The sequence below is a fragment of the Cydia fagiglandana genome, chromosome Z (assembly GCF_963556715.1).
Source record: "Cydia fagiglandana chromosome Z, ilCydFagi1.1, whole genome shotgun sequence".
Lineage (NCBI taxonomy): Eukaryota > Metazoa > Arthropoda > Insecta > Lepidoptera > Tortricidae > Cydia > Cydia fagiglandana.
This window is the reverse complement of record NC_085959.1, coordinates 34,176,759-34,202,169: the sequence shown is the minus strand read 5'-3', so window position 1 is coordinate 34,202,169 and position 25,411 is coordinate 34,176,759. Positions and strand designations below refer to the sequence as shown.

The following is a 25,411-nucleotide window of genomic DNA, read 5'->3' as shown; positions in this document are numbered from 1 at the left end:
GATTTCAGATGAATATTTAGATATCTGCCATCTAGCACAAGGCAAAATACAAATTTTCCTTTCTTAGTACCTATTATTTACGAATAAAATAAAATGACGATTACGACGAAGTTTAATTAAAACCATTATCATAAATTTAATAGGACGTCACGCTTACGTATTTTTTTTTATATAATAACATAAGACAAGTATATGATTAAAGCCATGACAATTCTTATGTACGCTGAGTAAAAAGAACCTATAAATAGGTAATCACTTATGACTTATAATTTTAATATTAAATTTATGAAAGCTTGATCAGTTCCTCCTTTTATTTCATTGTAAGGAATACCTCAAGTTCACATTTGTAGGTATTGTCACCTGTAACAATATACTCTTAGAAGACCGCAAACAATATGTGACACGCTCTTATGGCTGTACACTAGTCAGATATTTTTCCGGCCTTCGTTGTATTGTAAATGTACATGTACATATTATTGTAGGTGACTGTACAGTCAAGGTATTCAAAATCGACACAAACACAGTGCCGAAATTCACGACATATATTTTTGGCATTTTCTGCGTGTCGATATTTAATACCTTGACCTACTTATTAAATGTATTTACCAGCTTATTTTTAATTTTTCTTGTGTTATCCTATAGATAAGTACCTCCGAGTAAGACTTGCAGTTAAAGCTTTAATTAAGAGACACGATCTTTCTGAGAATGATTAAATTACGAGTAGTTCGCTATGCTTGAAGCAAATTGAATCGGTGAAATATCGTTGACCCGAATTAAATACAATTTGGAGCGCATCTGCTGACCGAAGTGAGAAAATAATGCTTTATTGGAGAGGAATCTGTGCAGGCATGTCAAAAGCGCGAACAGCGCAAGCGACCCGCGGCTGTGACATAACGCAGCGCGGGGCAGCACCGTAGGTACTTGCGCAAACGCCGCATAACGTGTTTAATCGCAAATTTCATTAGTAACGCGTGAAAGTGCGATTCTTTCCTCTTATGCGAATCATTACTAAGTATGATCACAATCTCTAGTTTAATAAGCAAAGCTTTGATCCAGTGATGTGATGTGCTTTTCTCGGTAAAGTGGGAATAATGTCAGCTACGGTCATCAATGTTATCGTAATTGGTTTGACTGAATCCACTATTATTGAACCATTAATTCAACAACATCCAAAATTCTGGAAATAAACACGGACCCCCGTTATTATACCTAACCAGAATAATTAAAACCTATTGTGCGGCAAGGAGGTAGAACTCCCGGCCTTCTATTTATATGATATGTGTCGACTCAAGGGTTAAGTAAATATTCATTAATGGTTTAAACTTTAAAGTAATTAATACCATTATTACTAATTTTGATGGAAATTCCCAATGAATTACAACAAATTTAAATTGTTCAAATGTTCGTCCAAAATTGATTGATGTACTACACATCCCCAGACTAAGACGAACTTCTTTGCTGAACTTTGCTTGCTATGATGCTATGCTGGAGTAACATAAAAAAATCTCCTAAAAATTAATCAGTGGAGATTTACCAGTAAAAATAAAACTGACTGACCAGAACCCACCACTACTTTGAACCGATTTAGCATAATCCACGCCAACCTTACCATTCATTATTCATGCAGCCGTCGCCAACAGTTTGACCTGCGCGTAAACGACAGTTAAATCTTAACCTGCACCTTGCCCACTAATGTTTGCGTGTATATGTATGAGATTATTAGCATTATTAGACGAACTTACGAGTAAGTATGTGGTAAAAGGTATAGGTAAAACAGGATTGTGGGCTGAGTGAGACAGATTGCCTCTTCGGGGAGAGATTTCGCCCAAGTCTGCTATTTGTGTAGGGGCGAGGCTTCATCAATCACGTTCGCATCTTGTCACTTGTTGCAATATGGTTCTTATTTACGCATCCTCAAGGTATAAGAGCGATTTGCTATAAGTCATAATTACCATATAGGGCAGGGGACGGCAAACATTTGAGTAGAAAAGCCAGCTGCAGTAGAAATCACTAGTTTTACGAGTAGGAACTTCAGAGCCTCAAATGTTGTCCTTGGACTGAGAACCCCAAGTGTTAATATTTTGAAGGACTTGAAGAGCCGTTAATTGTAGATCTAAAGAACAGATATGGGGAAATTAGGCAAGTCTTAAATTCCTAAATTATCTTTCATTAATTTGTTATGGATTAAAAAAAACCGTTAAGTTTTCTGCCTACCCATGTATTTACGACTACAAACTAATTTCAGTTCACGGGATTCACATCTCGAAGACTGAAACTAGGGTTTCTGATTTTTCACCTCATTTTATTTCTAGAGTCTTTTTGTATAAACCGTAAAATTTTCGTAAAATAACGAAACAATTGTTTTTTATTGTACCAGTGAAATACATATTTTTAAGCTATAACAGCTTCAGTATAGAAGCTACGAACACATACTTTCTATCAATTGCGTAGTGAAATGTGTCCGGCAAATGTCGAAATGATGCTATTAGTTTTACCTTTAACAATGCCATTTCGGGCTTGTTGCATTATGCATAATTTTAAACTGATGCAGCTAAAATTCATCTCAAGTTCACAGTTTGATTAATTATTAATCGAATGACTAGGAACCGATACGGTTTTTTTATTATCTTGGTAATTTATGATTAATTAAACGTTTTACGGTTATGTAATTCCTTTTTCTCTTCCGTGACATCATCACGGTGTCAAACGAGTCTTCCGGCGTTCGTGGCGTCTGAATGACATGAGCTTACGACTTTCCACGCAGTTTGGAACAAAGTGACAAGGTCTTACCTACGGTTTTGTCGAAACGACATTCTTTGGCCCCAATTTATTACTTCCGCCATCAAGAGTTTGTATTTGGCGCTATCTTCTATAATATACCTAATACACCTACACAATATATATTATACACAAGAATTGCTCGTTTAAAGGTATATGATCGTATATTGAACAACTATTAATTAGTTGTCAATTTGGCAAAATTAAATTATCCTGAATATATTGTTATCTGCGTTGTCATTCTAATGTCATGCGTTAATACGCGCACAGTGATTTTTAATACACTTTAAAGTTTATTCTAAGACGCAATGTATTGCGATTTTTATTATGTTTAAGGCGTGACAAGCAACGTCAATCACAATGATATGGCTTGGCGATGGCGTCCATTGAAGATAATATTTATTTTGTATGAAAAATAGGAAGTCTGAATACTTCATAATTTTTAAAAGTTGTTGAACAAAAGTGTCACTGTTTGAGTAGTACAATCTATGTTTTAATTATTTGCTCATGTTACCGGCCACACTCGGTATTATAAAACGCACCATAAATTAAATAGGTAATAATAACAACGTGTATCATAATTGATCTGATCACCCGCGACGGCGATGTGGGCCAGTGTCCGACCGTGACAGTGGCGGTGTTCGCAGCGCTTTTTAATTACTATCACGTTATGAAATAACACGCTCAAGATTTGGTCCAAGTCCAAGAGATAAGGTTATTAAATTTAATAGGTTTTGGAATCAGTTACAACAAGGTCACGTAATTATATACACTTATACAGATGTAGGTACCTAGTGCATAATTGTTTTCCATCGTATTTTCACGGAAACTTTCGTACTTATTTGTCATGCTATTTCAGCCAACCTCAGTACCTACAGCCGTATTCGAACAATGAGATACGTCAAATACTAGACATTTAAACGTTATGGATTAGATATGTCAGTGTCAAACAAGTGTCAAAATTGACATTTCTCCAAACGGAAACGTCACTTTTGATACTTGTTTGACACTGACATATCTAATCTATATCGTTTCAATATCTAGTATTTGACGTATCTCATTGTTCGAATACTCTTTGTACCCAGACTGACTGAAATAGCAAGACACGTTCGTACGTTTCAGTGAAAAAACGTTGGAAAATAATTAAGCACTACACATCTGTACAAGTTGTATTGAAATATGACTGTAAGAGGTACAAGCATATATTCGTACATATACCTATAGATAAGGTTAAGGCTCATGAATATGCTCTCTAATATACTTAATTAACAACCTTAAAAAAGGCTTCAAAAAAGATAATAAAATTTCTCAATCTGTATACAATATTAGGGCTATCTGTTGGCGCTTTAATAATATATATCGTTAAAGCTACTAGGCGAAGTATAATATTATCCGACATCCTAACAATGCCAAATATTTGCCTGGCTGAAGCAAACATCAAATACTTTGGGGTAGCAATGCGGCTGTGCGAAAGTCATTATAATAACATTTTGGCCTATCTGAAAGTAAAACTAGATATTCACGTTAAATTTACTTTAACGTAAAGCTGGTTTAGGTACATATTTGCAGACTAGATTCTATACATTCATAGTTTGGTAATGATATTCCAGAACCTCCCCACATTCTTGTCAGTGTTCTACATCATTACTAGCCACAGGTAGTTTCAGTTGTTATTTTTCTAAGCGTAGGTAATCAATTCATCGTCATCATCTCAGCCATAAGACGTCCACTGCTGAACATAGGCCTCCCCCTTTCAGTGAGTGGTAATCAATTACCACTCTGTAATTAATCATGAATCATGATATTACTTAAAAGTAATGTCATTAGTAGTGTTTGATCCATAATAAGCATTGGTTTGAATTCAAATCAATTTTAATCAGTAGGTAACGTATGTTCATATCATATTATGAAATGAATAGGTATGTATGATATCTTAAAATAAGATGGCTTTATGGAGACAACGTCTAATACGATACCTAATTTGAAGTTGATAATGATAAGGCATAATCATGTATATACCTAGGGTCGTACGCAGTGTATTATTTATACGTCAAAATTTCATAAAAGTTTGACGTTTGAAATGACACTCGCACCGCGTGGGCTATCAAAATCGCTGCAGACTTTTCACGGTCTGACTCTACCTACAATTTTACTGCATTACAAAACCAATTTCATTCATCGATTTCAATAACTATGTAAGTATATGAGGAGAACCTCAACTTCTCCCCTAGTTCTGCCGGTTGTATCGTACAGGAGCTCGTGGAAATTTTTTCCCAAATTGTTACCAATTTCAATTGGTATAGAAGTGTCTTTACTTTTATCAATGTATATTTAATATCTACATCCCAACCCAATTAGTCTGCTGTGCAATGTATTATCATGCATTATTTTTTTCCATTTTTTAATAGGTATTTGAAGCCATTTGTAGCCTCTGTGTCGTGTACATACTAACTACAAAAATAAATAAAACGTAGTTATTTTATTATTAATTAACACAATCCTCGAACATCAATTTTGAAAGCTTTTATGCCATTCGTGCATTTCATGGAGTTTAAAAAGCTTTTAACTTTAATACGGGCTCAATTTTCTCATCGCTGAAATCGAATTCAAGTTAAATATTATATAGGTAACTACATACAATTTACATACTATGTCATCATCATCATCATCTCAGCCATAAGACGTCCACTGCTGAACATAGGCCTCCCCCTTGGACCTCCATACGTGCCGGTTGGAAGCGACCCGCATCCAGCGTCTTCCGGCGACCTTAACAAGATCGTCTGTCCATCTTGTGGGTGGACGTCCTACGCTGCGCTTGCTAGTCCGTGGTCTCCACTCGAGCACTTTTCGACCCCATCGGCCATCTTCTCTGCGTGCAATGTGGCCTGCCCATTGCCACTACTATGTGACCATATCTATTTATGATAATTTTGGTGTGAATGCGTCTTTAGATTTGTTTTATACTGGGACGAAATCTAAAAAATGCCTTTTGTTTTATTTTAATAAATATTAGGTACACACACACACACAAGTAAAATATTTAAAGCTAACCTAAACTAGATAGCTCAAGAATCACAAATATCACATTGATTGGGGAAGGGCCACTACCGTTAATTCCAGTTCCAACATCACACCATTTGTCGCTGAAATATTCTTCAATGACCATGGCAATGAAGTGTAATTATATTATTCACTGGGTAGTCATAATTCAGTATTTATTTTAATTTACAATTAGACCCGGAGAATCATTGCCGGTTTTAATAAAATAATATTTAAAACTTTCGCGTTTTATACACATATTAACTTACAACGTCAAACGTCGGTAAATAAAGGTAATATAATAAATTCGCGATAGACCCGTCTATATTAATAATGGTCATGCATGAAAGTATGTCCTGTAAGGTGTGTGAAGGTGTGTCCTGTCAACTAGAGTACATCCAGGACATCCAGCTGGGTCTGAGTCTACCTTAGGGTGCCAAAGGAGTATGTGAGTAGAGGAATTGCCATTTACTGTACCTTTATGAACCATACAAATTACCAATTGTTTTGTTTTACGCCGCCGGCCGGGGGGGGTTCGAGTTATTTTACTGCAAGCAGGCAGAGTTCCCGCCATCCACTATAAAATACTGTTAGCTCAGCCAGAGACGCTCCTAAACTCGTGCCCGAAGTATATAGCATCATACCTACACATGACGTCTGAGCGTCGTCTAAACTTGGAAATGTTAGCTCTTCGAAATGTTATCTATTTGAGACAAACCGTATTATGTTAATACGCGGTTTATCCAGCACTGAAGTTGAATCGAAGATTAGATTGTACCCTCTTTGTTTTTATCAGCATTATAAAGAATTCCAGAAGTAAGCATAAGGATTTTTATTGGGCATTGTATACGAGTACTTAGCCTTTAGTATAATAAAAATAATGGTGAATTCTGTGAATTTGCTCACTACTTACACGATTTTTTCTACTTAAAACGAAATTGGACGATGTCACGTGGTAGCTTCTCCGTATAAACGCAGCTTTTAAATTTTTGTATGGAATTTGTTTTTCGCTTCTAACTATTACGTACTAATAACCAAAACATCGTAAAAAAATCTTTTACAATTGGGTATAGCTAATGGTTAATTAATTTACAATAAATTGTGTATTTGGTATTGATGCAAAGAAAACTATAATGGTGGACATTTAAATAATAATCTTCACAGAAATCGTTACGCATGTGACTAATCTTAAGAAGCGAAGTACGGTATTTTTGCATAATATATTCAGGGTTGGAATAAGTTGTTCAATATATCGTTACTCATTTGTACGTGCAAGGGTTCGACCGCATGGCCTCCGCGTTGTAAATCGCCTTACTGCTCGGCTCGGCAGCAGAGGGAAAAGTGCTTATAATGATTGAAACACAATGAACTTACGCTGACGTTGACTGTACCTACCCGCGCATTAACTTCTGTCAGAAATTAGAGTATTACCGGCAAAGGCACAAGAGAGGTACGACCGCTTATTATCATATCGTTAAAGGTCTAAGGCCTTATTAGTTGATCATTTATTCTACGACTGCAATACCTAGGTACTTGAACAATTTATCACCACTTCTCAAAACCAGAGTACAAACTGCAGCTAAAGCAACAGACTGCGATCAGTCATCAACTTTCAGGAGACAGAAATCTGTAGAGCTAAATCAATGCACTTTTTGAATTGGGAGACTGACCTACTTATAGTTATACATAATAAGGAGAAGAATGGACTCGTTTTCAAGGGTAATGTATCAAGAAATTAATAAATGTGGGCTATAAATCTGGGAATCGCGGAACACCACGTGGACGATCAACCTGCGCGCTGCCCGTCCAATCTGCCACACTGACTTAAATAGGCGTATTCCATTAGAGAAGCGCGGTCTTTACGTCCCTTCTGTGCCGGAGTGGAGGCATGCCCCCTTCTCCCCATACAACCATTTCCAGTCGCCGTTACGTCGCGGTGTAGACACATCTTGTGTCGACACCGTCTGTTTCGGTCACAATTCCAGTCGCAGAGTCGTCGCCGTGTCGACACAGTTACCAGAAATGGGGAAGGGTCGACACATGACACAAAGTGACATAAAGTGTGGTCGCCGTGTGCACACATTGTTACGAGTTTGCGACTACTTTATGCCAAAATCATTCGTTCATTCGTTCATTTTGTTCCTGTCAAATGGAAACTGTCAGATGGAAAAATAGTTAAATAAAAATAAGTGACATTAATACGCCATCTCTAAAACAGATTACAAGACGTAATTATATATTGTTTGCATTTATATTACAATAGGACTTAAATTATTATGGGGAATTAAACTGCTCGAGTGATTTGATAAACTAAGTGTAATATAATCAACGCGCCACCACATTGTTTTAGTTTAGCCGGAAATGAAATTGTTTATTTCTCAGTGCCTGTGTTCATAACTATATTATTTGATGCATTTTTAGTACTTCGATGCGTATACTATACTTAAATAACAGAAATAACGCTTTACATACTACGAAACTTGTTAATTATGATGTATAAATATGGTTTAAGGCTGAGAAATATTGCAGTCACAAAGTAGTCGCAAATGTTTCGACTTTGTGTCGACTCTGTGTAGACACATGACACGAGCTGTCAAAAGTAATAACAAAGTTAATGGATTTCCAAAATGGCTCCTTATGTTCATTTGTTTTCAGATATTCTCAAAGTGTAAAAATGCCGTGGTCAGAGATGGGCATTAATAGATTAACTGTTTAAATCCTCAAATTTTAATCGCGATTAGGTAGTTTAGTCGACCTAACATAGATTGAAATTGAATTAATCTGAATATTAATCGAATAAATTATCGATTAAATCTCGGTTGGAAGATGACATGGCCCCCTGTTTTTGTACGTAAAAATAATAGAAATGTCTTGCATGCAGATGGTAGCCAAACACTTTGTCATAAAAGTCGAGATGGGTGTCGATTTATTCGTTTTAGGGAGTGCCGATTTCGAAAATGATGACCATTTTGGAACCCAAAATGGCGGCCATGCACTGTGTCATAAAAGTCGTCATGGATGTCGTTTTATATGTTTTAGGGGGCCTCAATTTTGAAAATGATGACCATTTTGGAATCCAAAATGGCGGCCATGCACTATGCCATAAAAGTCGTCATGAGTGTCGTTTTATACGTTTTAGGAGGCGCAGATTTCAAAAATGATGACCGATTTGGATTCCAAGATGGCGGCCATGCACTATGTGATAAAAGTCGTCATGGATGTCGTTTTATAGGTTTTAGGGGGCCCCGATTTAGAAAATGATGACCATTCTGAAATCCAAAATGGCGGCCATGCACTATGTCATAAAAGTCGTCATGGGTGTCGTTTTATAGGTTTTGGGGGGCGCAGATTTAGAAAATGATGACCATAGTGGATTCCAAAATGGTGGCCATGCACTATGTCATAAAAGTCGTCATGGGTGTCGTTTTATAGGTTTTAGGGGGCGCAGATTTCGAAAACGATGACCATTTTGGATTCCAAGATGGCGGCCATGCACTATGTCATAAAAGTCGTCATGGATGTCGTTTTATAGGTTTTAGGGGGCCCCGATTTAGAAAATGATGACCATTCTGAAATCCAAAATGGCGGCCATGCACTATGTCATAAAAGTCGTCATGGGTGTCGTTTTATAGGTTTTGGGGGGCGCAGATTTAGAAAATGATGACCATTTTGGATTCCAAAATGGTGGCCATGCACTATGTCATAAAAGTCGTCATGGGTGTCGTTTTATAGGTTTTAGGGGGCGCAGATTTAGAAAACGATGACCATTTTGGATTCTAAGATGGCGGCCATGCACTATGTCATAAAAGTCGTCATGGGTGTCGTTTTCCTGATTTCGAAAACGATGACCATTTTGGAATCCAAAATGGCGGCCATGCAGTATGTCATAAAAGTCGTCATGGCTGTCGTTTTATAGGTTTTAGGGGGCCCCGATTTCGAAAATGATGACCATTTTGAAATCCAAAATGGCGGCCATGCACTATGTCATAAAAGTCGTCATGGGTGTCGTTTTCCTGATTTCGAAAATGATGACCATTTTGGAATCCAAAATGGCGGCCATGCAGTATGTCATAAAAGTCGTCATGGCTGTCGTTTTATAGGTTTTAGGGGGCCCCGATTTAGAAAATGATGACCACTTTGGAATCCAAGATGGCGGCCATGCACTATGTTAAAAGTCGACATGGATGTCGTTTTATTGGTCATGGTCATCATTTTCGAAATCTGCTCTTCCTAACACCTATAAATCAACATCTATGACGGCTTATATGACAAAGTGCACGGCAGACATCTTGGAATCGAAAATGGTCATCATTTTCGAATTCTGCACTCCCTAAAACCTATAAAACGATATCCATGACGACTTTTATGACAAAATACGTAGCCGCCATCTTGGATTATAAAATGATCATCGTTTTCGAATTCTGCACTCCCTAAAACCTATAAATCGACATCCGTGACGACGCAAGTTATCTTTATTTTCAGATCTAACAAATTGCTACAGAATACAAAGGACAAAAAAAGAAGCGAGGAGGTAATGAAACAAGCAAAAATACAGATGATTCCTCGACGCAATTGGATGCTTCTTAAATTGTGTCCAGATTTTTTTGTCAAAAAAGTTTTTATTTTTCACATATTACTCTCACAAGTTCCGTGACATTTCGACCTTGTAATTTTTTAAGTAAATGTTTTTGTTTATCTATGAGGATCTCACTAGAATAATATAATCAAGGTATGTTTATATTTGATGATTGAAATAGTAACGCAAAAAAAAATATATATATATATATTTGTGTCTTATATTCCTGCCGAAGACTTTTATTTTTCCTTTTCCTTCTACACAAGTTTGGCCAAGTACTTAATAAGAATTTAGGGCTCTCAATTTTATTTTGACTTCTACAACAGTAAAGCTACGAGGCCATGTTTGGTATCTTTTACGTATAAATTCGCAGTACCAAATTTAGTTAAGGTATCACATTGACACCATTCCAAAGTAAAAACATATAAACTTATTAAAATACTTTCTTTTAAACTCATCTTCACGCTTAAACTGCTGAACAGTTTTAATTTAAATTTAGTACACATATATTTTGAGTCCCGAGACAGGACATAATAAGTTATCTCAAAAATCATCCTTTAAAGGTGTGAAATGAGGTGTAGGGGGGAATTTAGAATTGACTTCTAGAAGTAAATACTGTTTAAGTTTAGGTTTGAAGTCATGTTTTTTATCATTTTTAACTAAATCAAAGATGTAGACCATCCCAAATTTCATATAAATCGGTTCAGCGGTTATTGATTTCCCGTACAAATTTCCACGCCACTTTTCACACCTTCAAAAGATGATTTTGCTTATAAGGTCTATCCTATGTCCTGCTCCTGTTCCGGGACGCAAACTATTTCTATACCAAATTTCAACGAAATCGGTTCAGCGGTTAAGCGTCAAGAGGAGTTTAAAAAAACCGGCCAAGTGCGAGTCGGACTCGCGTATTAAGGGTTCCGTACATTAAGTCCGACTCGCGCTTGACTGCACATTTCTAATAGGTTTTCCTGTCATCTATAGGTAAAGAACTATTTTGTGTATTCAGACGGACAGACATACAGACGCACGAGTGATCCTATAAGGATTCCGTTTTTTGCTTTTGAGGTACGGAACCCTAAAAAGTTTTTTTTTAATTTTGTGGAATGGTGTCAATGTGATACCTTAAATGGATTCAGCAACCCAGATTTATACGAAAACGATACCATACACGGCCTAGCACCTTCACTGATGTAGATATATCAAAATAAAATTGAAAAATTGAGAGCCCTAAATAAACTTTCAAGAGCGGATACTCAAAAACTATTCAACATATCGAAAAAATTGACTGATAAACTTGTAACAAATGAAATTAACTTTCATTTTGTATAAGTGGCCATGTCGCTAAGATGCATAGTTTCCGAGATATAATCAAAAAACCGGAAAATGGGACCTTCAAAGCCCCCTCTCTTCCCCCCGCTCAAGGGCTACGGCCGGGGACTTTTGATATGTTCACCTCCTAACTTGTCCAAACCAAGTTACGGAGTCAAAAATTGTGTTCCGAGCATTTCCCTCTACAACTTTTTGGAGCATTCGTTGGCTGACCTAAGTAGCTTTAGCCCGGGAAGTAGTGTCATAAGGTGCAAATTTTGGTATCGGATGAATTCCCTTAGCACAGATGTAATATACGTAAAGCTAAGCTAATTGAGCCCGGTAGACATCCGCCACCCCCTGGCAGGTAGGCAGGGGGGGCAGTCAAAGTAATTTGTAATGGATTCAAGCTTTGAACTCCTTTTTAACCCCCTTAGAGGATGAATTTTTAAAAACGCTGAAATTACTTTTCCTGTATTCTAATAATATGCGCATATAAAAAGTTTCAAGCCCCACACTTGAAAAAAATGTTGATCTCCATACAAATTTTCAACCCCTATTTCACCACCTTAGAGGATAAAGTTTCAAAAACGCTGAAATTAGTTTTTTTTGTATTTTAATAATATATCTTTTAACGAAGTTTGAAATTCCTAGCTTAAAATAAAACATGAACTCCATATAAACTTTCGTCCCCTTTTTAACCCCCTTAGGGGTTGAATTTTTTAAAATCGCTTCTTATCTCTTGTACACATTATAAATGTAACCTGGTGTGCAAATTTCAACTTTCTAGCAATTGTAGTTTCTGCTGATAATATTAATAATTGAATAAAAAATTGCAAACCGATTTTGATTTGTTCGTCAATATTTTTGTTTTTTTCTATTAAACTGTACATTAAATGTCTCAAAAATGAATTCCTTATGCCCGATTTATCTGGAAATGATACCAAACTCGAGGTGGTAGGTACATAGAAGCCGATATGCAGCGTGTAACTTTGGATGCTCCCCTGCTTACCCACAAGGGGGTGGCGTTTGGCTACCGGGCTGGATTGGCTTAGCTTTACGTATACTACATCTGTGCCAAGTGAATTCATCCGATACCAAAATTTGCACGTCCCATACATTGGGCGACACTGCTTACCTCACTACTTATTGCATTTCTTTAAAAACTTTTCTGTAAAAGGTTGACGGGTGTTGGGTGTTTATATGGTTTTGGTCGATTATTATCATTTGCATCGCCCAATGATGACTTACTAGAATTACGAGCACACGAGACACTAATAGTAGTTTGACAAACCTTGGTTTTCAAGAGGTATTTTATATTGACATTTGCTGTCACAAATTTGCTGTCAGATTTAGTCGCAAACCGCACGCAAAGTGCACACAAATGTGTCGACACCTTGTTACGGAAAAGTGTACACACGGCGACGACACTTTGTTTCGAAACAATTCTAGACACATTGTGTGGACTCTGTTACGACACTTCTGACATTTAGTTACCACTTTGATGATTCTGCGACTGGAATGGTTATATGGGTCCCGGCCGCCACGTACGTTCATTAATCATTATTGTACGAGAAAAGAACTCATTTCGACTTGAAAGATTATTTTTCAGTAGCTCAGTAGAGAACCTCCGTTTAACCTGAGTTTTCCAAACAATTATATAGAGATCAATATATACCTATAACTTTCTTGTTTACAGTAGAGTTTTAACTCTCTCAAGGTCCAATAAAATCACATTAACTTGAAATTATTTTCTTAGTTTTAATTGCATTACGGCAACTCTATTAATAATTAGAACTAAAATAATGTTTTCTCCACACCAGCTCGTAAAGGCTCTTTTTGTTCTTGAAAACCTGATGAAATTTAAGTTGATAAGTTAAGTTTGTTTCCTCACATGTTGACTGGTAGGATGACTTTTAAATGATTATTTTGAATGATCAATATTTAATAGCGTTGTTCATTTCATTTGTAATGTTTTACAGTTAGTATTTTCCTCGCGTTGATGGGGTAATTTTTTTTGTGTTCGCTCGATAGTAAACACGGCGCGCTCATTCTTTCTTCCGTAATAGTAAAGTTTGTTTGACCATCGTGCCGTGACATCCTCGCAACGCTCAAGATTACAATTTTCACTCACTACGCTCGTGTTTGAATTTTAGAATATTTTCCCGCTTAAGTATCAATATTAGCACAAGAGGTTAATCAACCACTTTGTCCCCTTGTAAAACAAAACAACTATTTCATCTGCATATAGCTAATAAGTAAGCTAATCCTTCGACGAAATGTTTTTTATTTACGTAAAACAATGAGCAACCTTTATTAATATCACTTTAAGTGTTATAGTTATAACGAGCTGTTTGTCGTTTGGGTAGGATATGTTTTGTGGTACGTAGAGTAAGAAGATATTTTTTGTGATCCGACTGAACAGATGGTCTTCCGCCCGCTTTCCACCGAGACCAATATTTGCATTCTAACGCAATTTGTTTTAGGATTTTGTTTACTGTCACAATATTACTACCCCCGCTCTGCGGCTCATGTTAAATACGAGTATGTTCTTTTAATTAGTCTTACCCATATGTTTAGCCAAATCAATCAGTACCTCAGTCTCAAAAAATTTGCTGATATCGAAGAATGGTAACAAGTTTTTCTTTTGAAAATATTGTTTTATGACATTCGGCAATTTAGGCATACAAAGTTGTAAAAGTGACGTTTATTCGTTTTACGAGGAGATTACATGAGCTTCCGGCGTATCATTTTCTATATAATGTATAATAACCAATGTCGGATCTTGACAACAGATAGAAAAGTAATAAACGTGTGTTCCAGTATACGACGCGTCAGGGCAGTACAACCAGAACGTGATGTTCGGCAACGAGTACTGGCTGGGCTCGCTCAGCTCGTGCCGCGACCTGCAGCTCAAACAGTACTACGCCTCCACGCCGCCCTTCGACACCAACTTCCACATGGTCAGGATCAACGTCACGCTAGATGAGGATCACTTGCCCCAGGTAACTTGTTGATTTCTTACGCTTATCCACGACTAAACATTTTTTGGGCGTTTGTTATAATAGTCAGTTACTTATTTCTTAGGGGACAATATCTTCTCTAAGAGTGGTAGCAGGTCTTCTTAATTCAAAATAATTGTTATTTCAAATCAAAAGGCGTATTTGTTCACACTTACATGCCATACTACCATCTTTTATTATTATTTGTGTTCTCCAACTATAATATTTTTTGATAATTGTATTCGCATTTTTTCTGCCTTATCGACTTTAACAGTACCTATCATACCTATGGGAGAATAAGTAAACTAGTTCTAATATGCCTTTTCAGTTTCAGTTAACCACTTTTTAAGGCACACAAGCATTTACTATTTCTTTTCTCCTAACTAGGTAATACCATTTCAGTATACGTACAATAAGCGAAGTACTAAAGCAAATTCCATTGATATTTTACTAGCAGTGCTCTTACAAAGCTTACTACCTACCTAGCCCTGCAACTTGGCTGAGAGCTTTTGTAATCATAATAAATATAAAAGCCTACGAAGCTTACGAAAGCATTATCTATTTTGTATGTACCTTTGCAAGAATTATTTAAGGACAACTATGGGCATGCTGATGCTGCTGCTCTAGGTAAAGTAATGTAGGTACCTAAATATTATCCATTCACTAAAAAATATGTTTATGTTTAGATATCTGCTCTCATTTTTCATAAAACTGCACGTACTGCAATTAATAATTACTATGTATCTAATAACTAAAACCTGTACTACACACGGAAAGTGGTTCTCGAGAGCTCCACTTACTCTCGTTAGTTTTGAGTAGGTATATTAATTTACCCAGGCTTTAAAATCGTGTAGTTAATTAATTAGCATGTCATGATAAGTCTACAACTCTTGTGATAGCACACGTAGTTTTAAGTTTTAGTTTTTAATTTTGGGTGCCCTGAAAACCAGCGCAGTGTCTTACAGACACTGCTTATGCTGAGAAGCATCCTATTTGGTGTATGTTTCTTTATTTAACTTTATGTTGTACTTATGTACCTAATGTATGTTTTTTACGCCAAATAAATATTTTCTATTCTATTCTATTCTAGTACAAGTGTAATTTTAAACGTCAATCTTCTACAAATAAAAAACACTTGCGCTGCCTGTGATATCAAAATCGTAGCAGTCTTCTCTTGGTCTGACTCTAATATGCTTTGACATAAATACGTATAATATGCATAATTCAGATTTTGGTATACTACAATTTAGTACAATTTCGTATAGTACAGGAGGTGCCTAAAAATAATGTTCTGTGATTATCTCACCGTAGATTGAATTCTTAGCCCCGGGTAACCAAGCAGCTGATGTAAATGGGACCGAAATAGCTCAATAGTGGGACCGGATTTTTGCACTATAAGTTTTGATAATTCTAAAGTTGAAAAAGTGATACTTATCTGATATGGGACATATTATTAAGCATATTTGCAATATATGATGAAAAGTTAGAACGAGCGTTAGATATAAATTAGGTATTTATATATTTTTAGTAATGATTTTTTAATATTGAATTAAAGTGCAATGTTTAAGTTCCATTGTTTATAATATGTATGACGCTTTATAATGTAAAATTATTAGACATTTTTTTGACGTGCTTCTTTGTCAAACTACAAATTAGCTTATTATTTTGTCGATATTGAATTAAAGTTTAAAAAATCCACAACATCATATCTCATTTTTTAAGTTAATAGGCAAGCTAAAAAGCTAGAAGAATAAGATATATGCTCTAGAATTAATATGCGTTTTTTGTCCTATAAGATCTAATATTGAATTAGAGTCTGTAAAAATAAGTCTATTACTATAAAATAATATACGCAGCCATATTATGGAAAGTAAGAAATTTCTGCGTGTAGCTTGCATTGTAATAGTAAAATCTAGTTCTTTGCGCGAAATTCATACATACGCCGCGCTGGTCCGTCAGTCGCCGGCGCGGCGCTCGAGAGCCTATCATAGCCTACCTATACTTCGCCCCTCGCCCCACCTCCCGCTCAGTAACACTGTCTGTCTTTTCTTATCATTCATTTGTTCGTTTACCGTGCACATATATAAATTAGATGCGGACATTACGTGAAATTAAAATATCTTATTACGTAAAAATACCTACAGCTGGTCAATCAGATCTTGGCAGTAGAAAGAGGCGGCAAATTTGAAAAATGTAGGCGCGAAGGGATATCGTCCCATAGAAAATTTGTGTTTCGCGCCTTTTTTTAGTGACAAGATTTGCTTGACCTTGATATTTCATTATCTTGACTAATATTGTAATAAAAATGTACAAGATATTCACAACTATTTTTTACTATAAGTACATAGTTTGTCAAAGGAATGTCTCATTTCAAACATAGACAGAGAGAATCATCATACTATCTTTGACTTACACTAGTACTAGCACCCAAAAGAAAAGGATGAATATAGTTTATTGTTTTTATTTACTGACAAATGGTTTGACCAACTATACCTATTTCTGGTTCCTATTGTCATGTCCTGTCCTATTCAAGGTCAATATCATAATATGTATATTATAAACCAACTGCTCAATATTACACGGTATACATCCTGAATATACAATAAGGTAAGTGAGGCCACTTACCTTATTGTATATTCCGTGTGGGCCGTATATGCCTATATACAGCCCACCTTAAATTAAAATGGTTTTTTTTAATAAACAGGATATGAAGTATGAAAAACTAACTCAAATAGGTTTCTCATTTATTTAAGTTTCTTCATTATACCAAAATAGTTATAAAAATATTACGATACTCTTGGAAAATATACCTTAAAAGTCCTATTATGGGCCTTATTGAACACTAGCAGTGTATTACTTAATCCCGCAAAAAATAATCATTTTGACAGTAGGTAATAACAGATTTTATTGTTTTTAACTTAAGAGTTATACATATACAAATAACAATATTTGATACTTCATATCAGGAGGATTTATTTATAATAAGTGAAAGTAATTATTTTGGGCCTTAATAACTAAAGATATAAAAATTGTCTAGTTTACGCGAAAATAGTAGGTAACTAAACATAAATCTTTATTAGTTACAGTAGTATCATCTTTTAACATCTGGGGGCACGGCAGTGCCCCTGCCAAGACGAGCAAAGCGCAAGGGCACTATCTACCTTTTCTCGAAGCGCTTCGTCGTTTTTTGGAACCCTCATAACTTGGGGTTGGATTATACCAGATAAACAAAGTTCTCGGACTTATTAAGCATATCAATTGCATAGCTCTTATACTTTAGATTTTATTCATATCTAAAAACTTCGATTTCGTCACTGACTCACTCACTTGATGATCATCAATACCGGGTACTTCCTGAAGTCCTCTAAGAAGCTGAAATTTGGTATGTAAGATAGTTTTAGTACACAAACAACAAATAAATTCAAAAACTTGAAATCTTTTATCCCTAAGGGGATGAAGAGGGAGTTTAATTTTGTATGGGGAATCAATAATCGCTGAACCGATTTAGTTGAAATTTGGTATGTAGATAGGTATTGTTATGGGGAAGGATATAGAATAGATTTCAACCTCAAAGTTTACCCTTACGGGGTGAAGGCAGATTTCAACTCCAAAGTTTACCCTTACGGGGTGAGGGGTTTATATGGGGAATCAGTAAGAAGTACATTGTGTAACAGATGCCCCCAGATACTTATTTCAGGATTTTTAATAGTAAATCACCCCAAACCCTTTAAATTAGGGCATGGAAGATTGTCATAAGCAACTTACAAAAAGAAGTGAAATCCCACCAAAAACATTTTGATGTACAATGTTGCCCAAACGAAACCATAAGGCTCGCACTGTCTAAAAGTTATCAGATCTCTTGCCAAGCTTCTAACTCTACAAGCCCTCTAACTTTACTAGCTCTACACCAAAAGTATGTGGCTTGGCCGTTTCGTTTCTACAAGAACTACTGTAAGTATAATATAAAAACCGCCCAAATGCGAGTCGGACTCGCGTTCCAAGGGTTCCGTACATTACACAATTTTAACAATATATATATTTTTTAGAGAAAAGTGAGTAAAATGTCTTTAAAAAACCCGTAGGGATCGGAAAACTAAGTACTTAAGTCCGACTCACTCTTGACTGCACATTTCTAATAGGGTTTTCTGGCATCTATAGGAAAAGAGCTAATATGTGTATTTTTTTTCATAATTTTAGACCCAGTAGTTTCGGAGATAAGGGGGGGGGGGGGGGGGGGAGAATGGTCATTTTTTGCGTATTTTCTTAAATAACTTCTAAACTATTTATTTTAAAATTATGAAAAAATATATCTGAGGTTCTCACAATGAGCCCCTTAATTTGATATATAACAAGATATAGTGTTTTTTAGGGTTCCGTACCTCAAAAGGAAAAAACGGAACCCTTATAGGATCACTCGTGCGTCTGTCTGTCCGTCCGTCTGTCACAGCCAATTTTCTCCGAAACTACTGGACCAATTAAGTTGAAATTCGGTACACATATGTAAGTCTGTGACCCAAAGACGAATATGTAACGTCATGTAATGAATTGTAAACGTAAGGGCTACTTTTGGGGGGTAAAAGATAAAATTTAAAAACAAAGTTTTGCAAACTATATCGTGTTACATATCAAACAAAAGAGCTCATTGTGAGAATCTCAAATATATTTTTTTTATAAATTTACGATAAATAGTTTAGAAGTTATTCAAGAAAATAGACAAAAAATGACCATTCCCCCCCCTCTATCTCCGAAACTACAGGGTCTAAAATTCTGAAAAAAATACACAAAATAGTCCTTTACCTAAAGATGACAGGAAAACCTATTAGAAATCTACAGTCAAGCGTGAGTCAGATTTAAGAACAAAAATGCGGTTTAGGTTTTTTAGGGACACAGCCGCAATGGTTTAAGTGAAACGTGATGTAGACAGCTATTGTGAAGGCCCTAGGCTGATATCCGCATAAGGCCGAAGGCCCGAAGCATCCCGAAGAGGCCTGCCTTTAGCTTCAAGCATGAGTCGGAATGACGACAAAAAATGCGACTATAGTTAAACCGTAACAAGTCTGCAGCGATTTTGATAGCCCACGCAGTGCAAGTGTCATATTAAACGTCAAACTTCTATGAAATTATGACGTATTAACAACACTTACACTGCGTGGGCTATCAAATCCGCTGCAGACTTTTATTGGTGTGACTATAGGCTGTATCTGGCACACAGCCGCATTGGTACAAGTGTAGTACTGATTGATTAGGTTACTACTGTTACGTGTTTTAAAAAGCACTATACAGGGTGGCCAAAAAAACAACTAAGTGTATTCCCGTTGCCAACGTGCAACCCCGAAATTGCGAGGAAAAATTTGGCTGTTTCATACATTTTGGGTGGTTCGTTTTCTATGGAAGGATACATTTTTTTTTCTCGATTTCGGGGTTGGTCCCATAGTAAAAGTTGTAAAGCTCAGTATAATCTGAAAACCTCCCCGGCTACGAGAATGCACTTATGTTTTGGCCACCCTGTAGGTATTATCTCTCTTCGGCCTTCGCTTTTAAAACACTTGCGGAAGTTGTAGGAAGCGCGACCCGTCGGACGCTCCGAGCTATTAGCCCTAGGCGGAGCTCGGCCTTCAGTCTTCGTATTTGGACACTTGTACTACTGTTCGGCATTTAATCTTCCTATGTAAGCTACTTTGCATAGTTGCAGAGATACCTATAAGCCACCACGCCAGAAAACTTCATGTTACATCTGGTTTGTAATTGACCCAATCGGGTTTTTCAAGACGTTTCACTCACGTCACGTTACAAGTACAAAAAAAATTTTTGAAAATTGTGTGATGTACGGAACCCTTGAAACGCGAGTCCGAACTCGCACTTGACCAGTTTTTTTCTTATTTATCATTCATCTCAAAAGTGACCCCTTTATTTGAATTTCTATTATTTACTTTACATGTATGTTCTTGGGTTATAGACTTACATGTGTATACCAAATTTCAACTTATCGGTGCAGTAGTTACGGAGCAAATAGGCTGTGACAGACGGACAGCCAGACACACGAGTGATCCTATAAGGGTTCAGTATTTTTCCTTTTAAGGTACGGAACCCTAAAAATAATGAATTTAATAAATTTTTCACCTTATGCCCATGTGGCGGTAGCGAAACAGCCAAGCCACATATTTTGACTAAGGTGTAGAGTTAGTGAAGTTAGGGCTTGTAGAGTTTGAAGCTTGGCTCGACAAGAGATCTGACAACTTTTTGACAGTGCGAGTCTTATGGTTTCGTCTTAGCAACAATTTACATGAAAATGTGTTTGGTGGGATAATTTTTTACAGTATAAATATATATTCGTAGAGTCTGGCTAGCCAAATTTTGTTGACAAATATTTCCTTGTCGTATCACCAATTGTCTATGCTTTTAGAAAAAGTTAAAAGTCTGTTGTCAATTTATGTCATTCATACAAATTGTTCACGGTTTATAAGGCATTTATTTTAAATAATACTTAAATAATATTAATAATTACTATACCGAGTGTGGTCCGCAAACTATTATTTAAGCTCGTAAATAATTTCGACAATGTGCGAAGTCGACGTGTAGCGTTTTATAACGAAAAACTGCAATGTTTACAAGTCGTAAACAATTTAGTAGGTTGGTGCTCTATTAATATTTTGATACTTTTAGTACTAGTTCTAACATTTCAACTTTGATTAAGTACGAGAATCTATTAATACCTGAATCTCATACCTGAATCTCATAAACAGGATAAGTGTGTAAAACAACGGATAAACTAGACGTACTGGAAAATATCAATAAAATCAAAATATTGTAACGTAAACTTATGTGTTTGTCGTTGACTGTACTTTAAATAGTGGTAGAAATTATGTGCGCTGACTTTGAGTGCACGTCAACGTATATTTAACTTATTTCCTTAGGTACGTGTGCACAAAAAATCAAAAATATTTTCTAGTATCAAAACTATAATTTTATTCCTACTACACACAGTGTGACCAGCCCAAGATTTTTTGAATTTCCCGCCAAAACTTTGGGTAATATTTCAGTAGCCAGACTCAAACAAATAAGTATTATCTTTTAACATAATTTTGACAGTACATCTGGTGCTACATTACGACACCGGTGCTATAATAAGCACATTAAAACACTCCCTTTGGCCGTGTGTATAATTTGTCACTCGTTGCAAAATATTTATTTTTCGCACTTCTATAGTAAATACCTACCTATGTATTAACAAAAAAACTCACTTGTAAATAGTTACTGCCTTTAAAAAGTATAAGTGCCTCAATGTTATTAGACTTTTTCGATTCTATAAACGTCTTTAGGTCAATAAAGCAAGTGATAAATTATTAGAGTTAGACCAAGAAAAGTCTGCAGCAATTTTGACAGCCCACGCAGTGCAAGTGTTATTTATAAGTCATAATTTTATAGAAGTTTCCTCAAATCGACCTTATTAATAAGAGATTAAAAATATTCAAAATTATCTTAAAATATTTTAATCTAATATTTCATCTCATACGTTCAATAAGGCCCGGGACTGGACCTTTTTACCTGCACTGACAGTGGGCCTTCTTAGCAACAAGTACAAATTCAGAATAATTGGGAATAATAGGGAGCAACTGTTATTTTTGAATGCTGGGCCTTGTTACCCGCCGGGCCTCATATGCCTGCACTTCACCTACCTTATTTGTTTTACAAGGGGAAAAGTTGTTGATTAACCGCTCGTGCTAATATTGATACCCAAACAAGCGAAACATTTTTTTTTATTAAATAGGAGGCAAACGAGCAGACGGATCACCTGGTGGTTAGCGATTACCGCCGCCCATGGACACCCGCAACACCAGAAGGGTTGCAAGCGCGTTGCCGACCTTTAAGATGGGGGTCTTTTAAGGTTTGAAGGTCGTATCGGACAGTTCATTCCACAGTTTGGCTGTGCGAGGCAGGAAGTACATTCACAAATTCAAACATTCTAAAATTGAAGCACGAGCGTAGCGAGTGGTTCGTAAAATTGAACCTTGAGCGTAGTGAAGGTTTCGAGGGACGAAGGTTAAATAAAATTTTCATCACATCAGCTCGTAAAGGCCCTCTTGATTGTTCGAAACGGATAAGAAAAGTGGCATTTAATTTGATGCAAATTTTGAGTTGTTTCCGTAGGTAAATTGGATCAGTTGGTTGGTAATATTGACTTTAAAATGATAAATATTGAATAACGTTAGTTTGAAATTCATTTTATGATAAAGTAAATATTATCGGAGATGATCGCTCTTAAAAAATATATGTCGCTAGTCATTTATAACCTAAAAGCGCCAAATTACGCAAAATTATATTGAAAATTTCAATTTGAAATGACACCTGTGTATTGAATTTGAAGAATACTTTAACAAGGGTAGTTATCTGTATGACAATGCACCTAAAATAATTTTCAAATGTATCTATTATTTCTATACTTAACACGATAACGAATTCTACGTAAACGAAACCGCGGGCAATCCCTAGTACATATAGAAATAATTAAGGGAAGGTAAGTTTCCATTAGTGTACTGTGTAAAATAACTATTTACCATTGATAATAATTTTATAAACGCTTTGCGTATTTTTAAGGTCACCGCGCTAACCGCTAGCCCGCGACCGTCGATCGCTGCCTCCTGCCCCGGCGCACAGCGCGGCGCGCGAAAACGCCGCGCGTTTGAAATGTAACTTAATATAAGCTCGGAATGCATACTTACGTATCAGTATTTAGTGTCGCCGTGATTTTATATTTCTAATCTTTTGTGTGAGAAGTAAGATCTTTATTATGACCGTGTAATATTAACTCTACAAACTTTAATTCAATATTGGCTATATTGCTTTACCAGAAATCAATATCTAGACAAGCACATTGTCTACATTTCTAACTTTTTACATGTATACTAAGTTGATAGGTCATATCGTAATTTTGCAATATCAGCTACTCTAATTCTGTATTTACATAATAATTCGTGTTTTTACGTTCACCAGAAAGCAGCTGTTCCAGATTTCTAAAAACCGAATATTGTGAATAAATTAAAGTGTTATTGAATATGTTAAAGTTTTTTGTAACTTTAATTTTATATTTACATAGTTATTTAGCAAAAATTTAAATATTTAAATATGGCCGAACGCTCCATCTAAAATTTTCTAACTTTTTACATGAATGTTATTTAACATGCTTACAATAACATATCAAAAAAGAAAAAACTTTAATGTTATCAAAACCCATTTTTGTTCCACCGCTGGTCTAAAAAGAACTGTTCAAGATACAGATACAGTTGACACGTACATAGGTAACACAACAAAGTGAAACGCCGACTGACGCCGCGCCGGGCGTCCTTTTACGATACTGCAACATTATTTCACCTTTAAGAACAATATCTCCGGTAACAATTTAATCAAGTCATAGGAACCTTTTGAACCGATAAACGGAGAAAAATAACCTACATATACCTATTTTACATTTTTAAATGTTCATTTGAAGTACACTTAAACTTTCAGAGCAGAGTGATCCTGGTGGGCGAGTGTCTACCAGCGTCGTGCAATGAGTCTGCCATCCTGGCCATCATGAGCGAGGCGGAGGCGGCGGCGAGCGCGCGGGCGGCTGCCGCTGGCCTGCCGTCCTCCGTCAGAACCGTCGGCGTGCGCCCTGTACCCAGCTCATACAATATACTGCACGACACAAAGCTGCATATTTTAGGGTAAGTATTTATGAATAAACAAATGTAATACACATGTTTTTGTATGGATATATATTCTACCTACCTAATTACCTATTTAGTAACTGTAGGTACTTACCTAGTTACATCATTGATGCATGAGGCAGGTCGGTAATATTACGGTTCTTAATAACTATTTTTTGTAAAGAAATTTTTCAGTTAAAGAAAAGTATACCTAATGAAGTTTAACGATAATTTAAAATTGTAAGCAAGTAGAAAATAGGGCACGACGGGTCGCGCAGTTTGCAATACATTTCTCAATCCCTATTGTCCAGCTCGCTCCGACAGCCGGCGACGGAGGACAGAAATAAAACGATAAATTATGTCGCGTTATGATTTCTACATAAATCACGGTTTTCATAAATTCTCCAAGAAAACACCCTCAAGATTGGACTGAATAAAATATGATTACAGGCTGGCTGAAATATTAAAATTCTAATCTAACTAGGTGCCTATACACCGCAGGCATTCACAATGGATAGCCATTAGTGTGGCTGTCGTTTAGTGCAATCCGTGTGGAAATTGAGGTATAATGAACATAATTATGCAAAAGTGAGGACTTTGAGGAGTGAGAATTTTAATCATTCACAATTATTTATAATATTTTTACAAGACACCACAGACTCGGGCCATAATGTCGCCGCAACTTGTCCAATTACGTGCCTGTAATTATTATGATCCCCGCAAACCATTAGAGCAAACCGAGTTATCTCATCGTAAAACATTGCCTAATGGAATATTCTAGTGTTCGCAGATTTAATTAATTTATGTAGATAAAGTAAGTACCTACAATAAGGGCTTAAGTATTATACATTTACCCTTTTAGTTCGGTTAAATTATGTTCTAATGTATGGGCAAGAAAAACTAATTATAGCCAGCATTCTATGAATGTAGTATGATATCTTTGGGTATTGTGCTTTACGCACACTAGCGTCCCTCCCCCTCCCCCTGACGCAACCCCCCCTTTTAGCATGAAATATGTCCCG

At 36.2% G+C, this 25,411-nt stretch overlaps 1 protein-coding gene across 1 annotated transcript in view; it reads left to right on the top strand.

Moving 5' to 3' along the window:
* The window catches only part of LOC134678553 (nose resistant to fluoxetine protein 6-like), a 49,436-nt gene that overhangs the window by 11,030 nt on the left and 12,995 nt on the right, over nucleotides 1–25,411 (top strand). Inside the window, exons 2-3 of the mRNA XM_063537165.1 lie at nucleotides 14,525–14,706; nucleotides 24,208–24,407. Coding sequence (XP_063393235.1) covers nucleotides 14,525–14,706; nucleotides 24,208–24,407 — 382 coding nt within the window. The remainder of the gene's footprint in view (nucleotides 1–14,524; nucleotides 14,707–24,207; nucleotides 24,408–25,411) is intronic.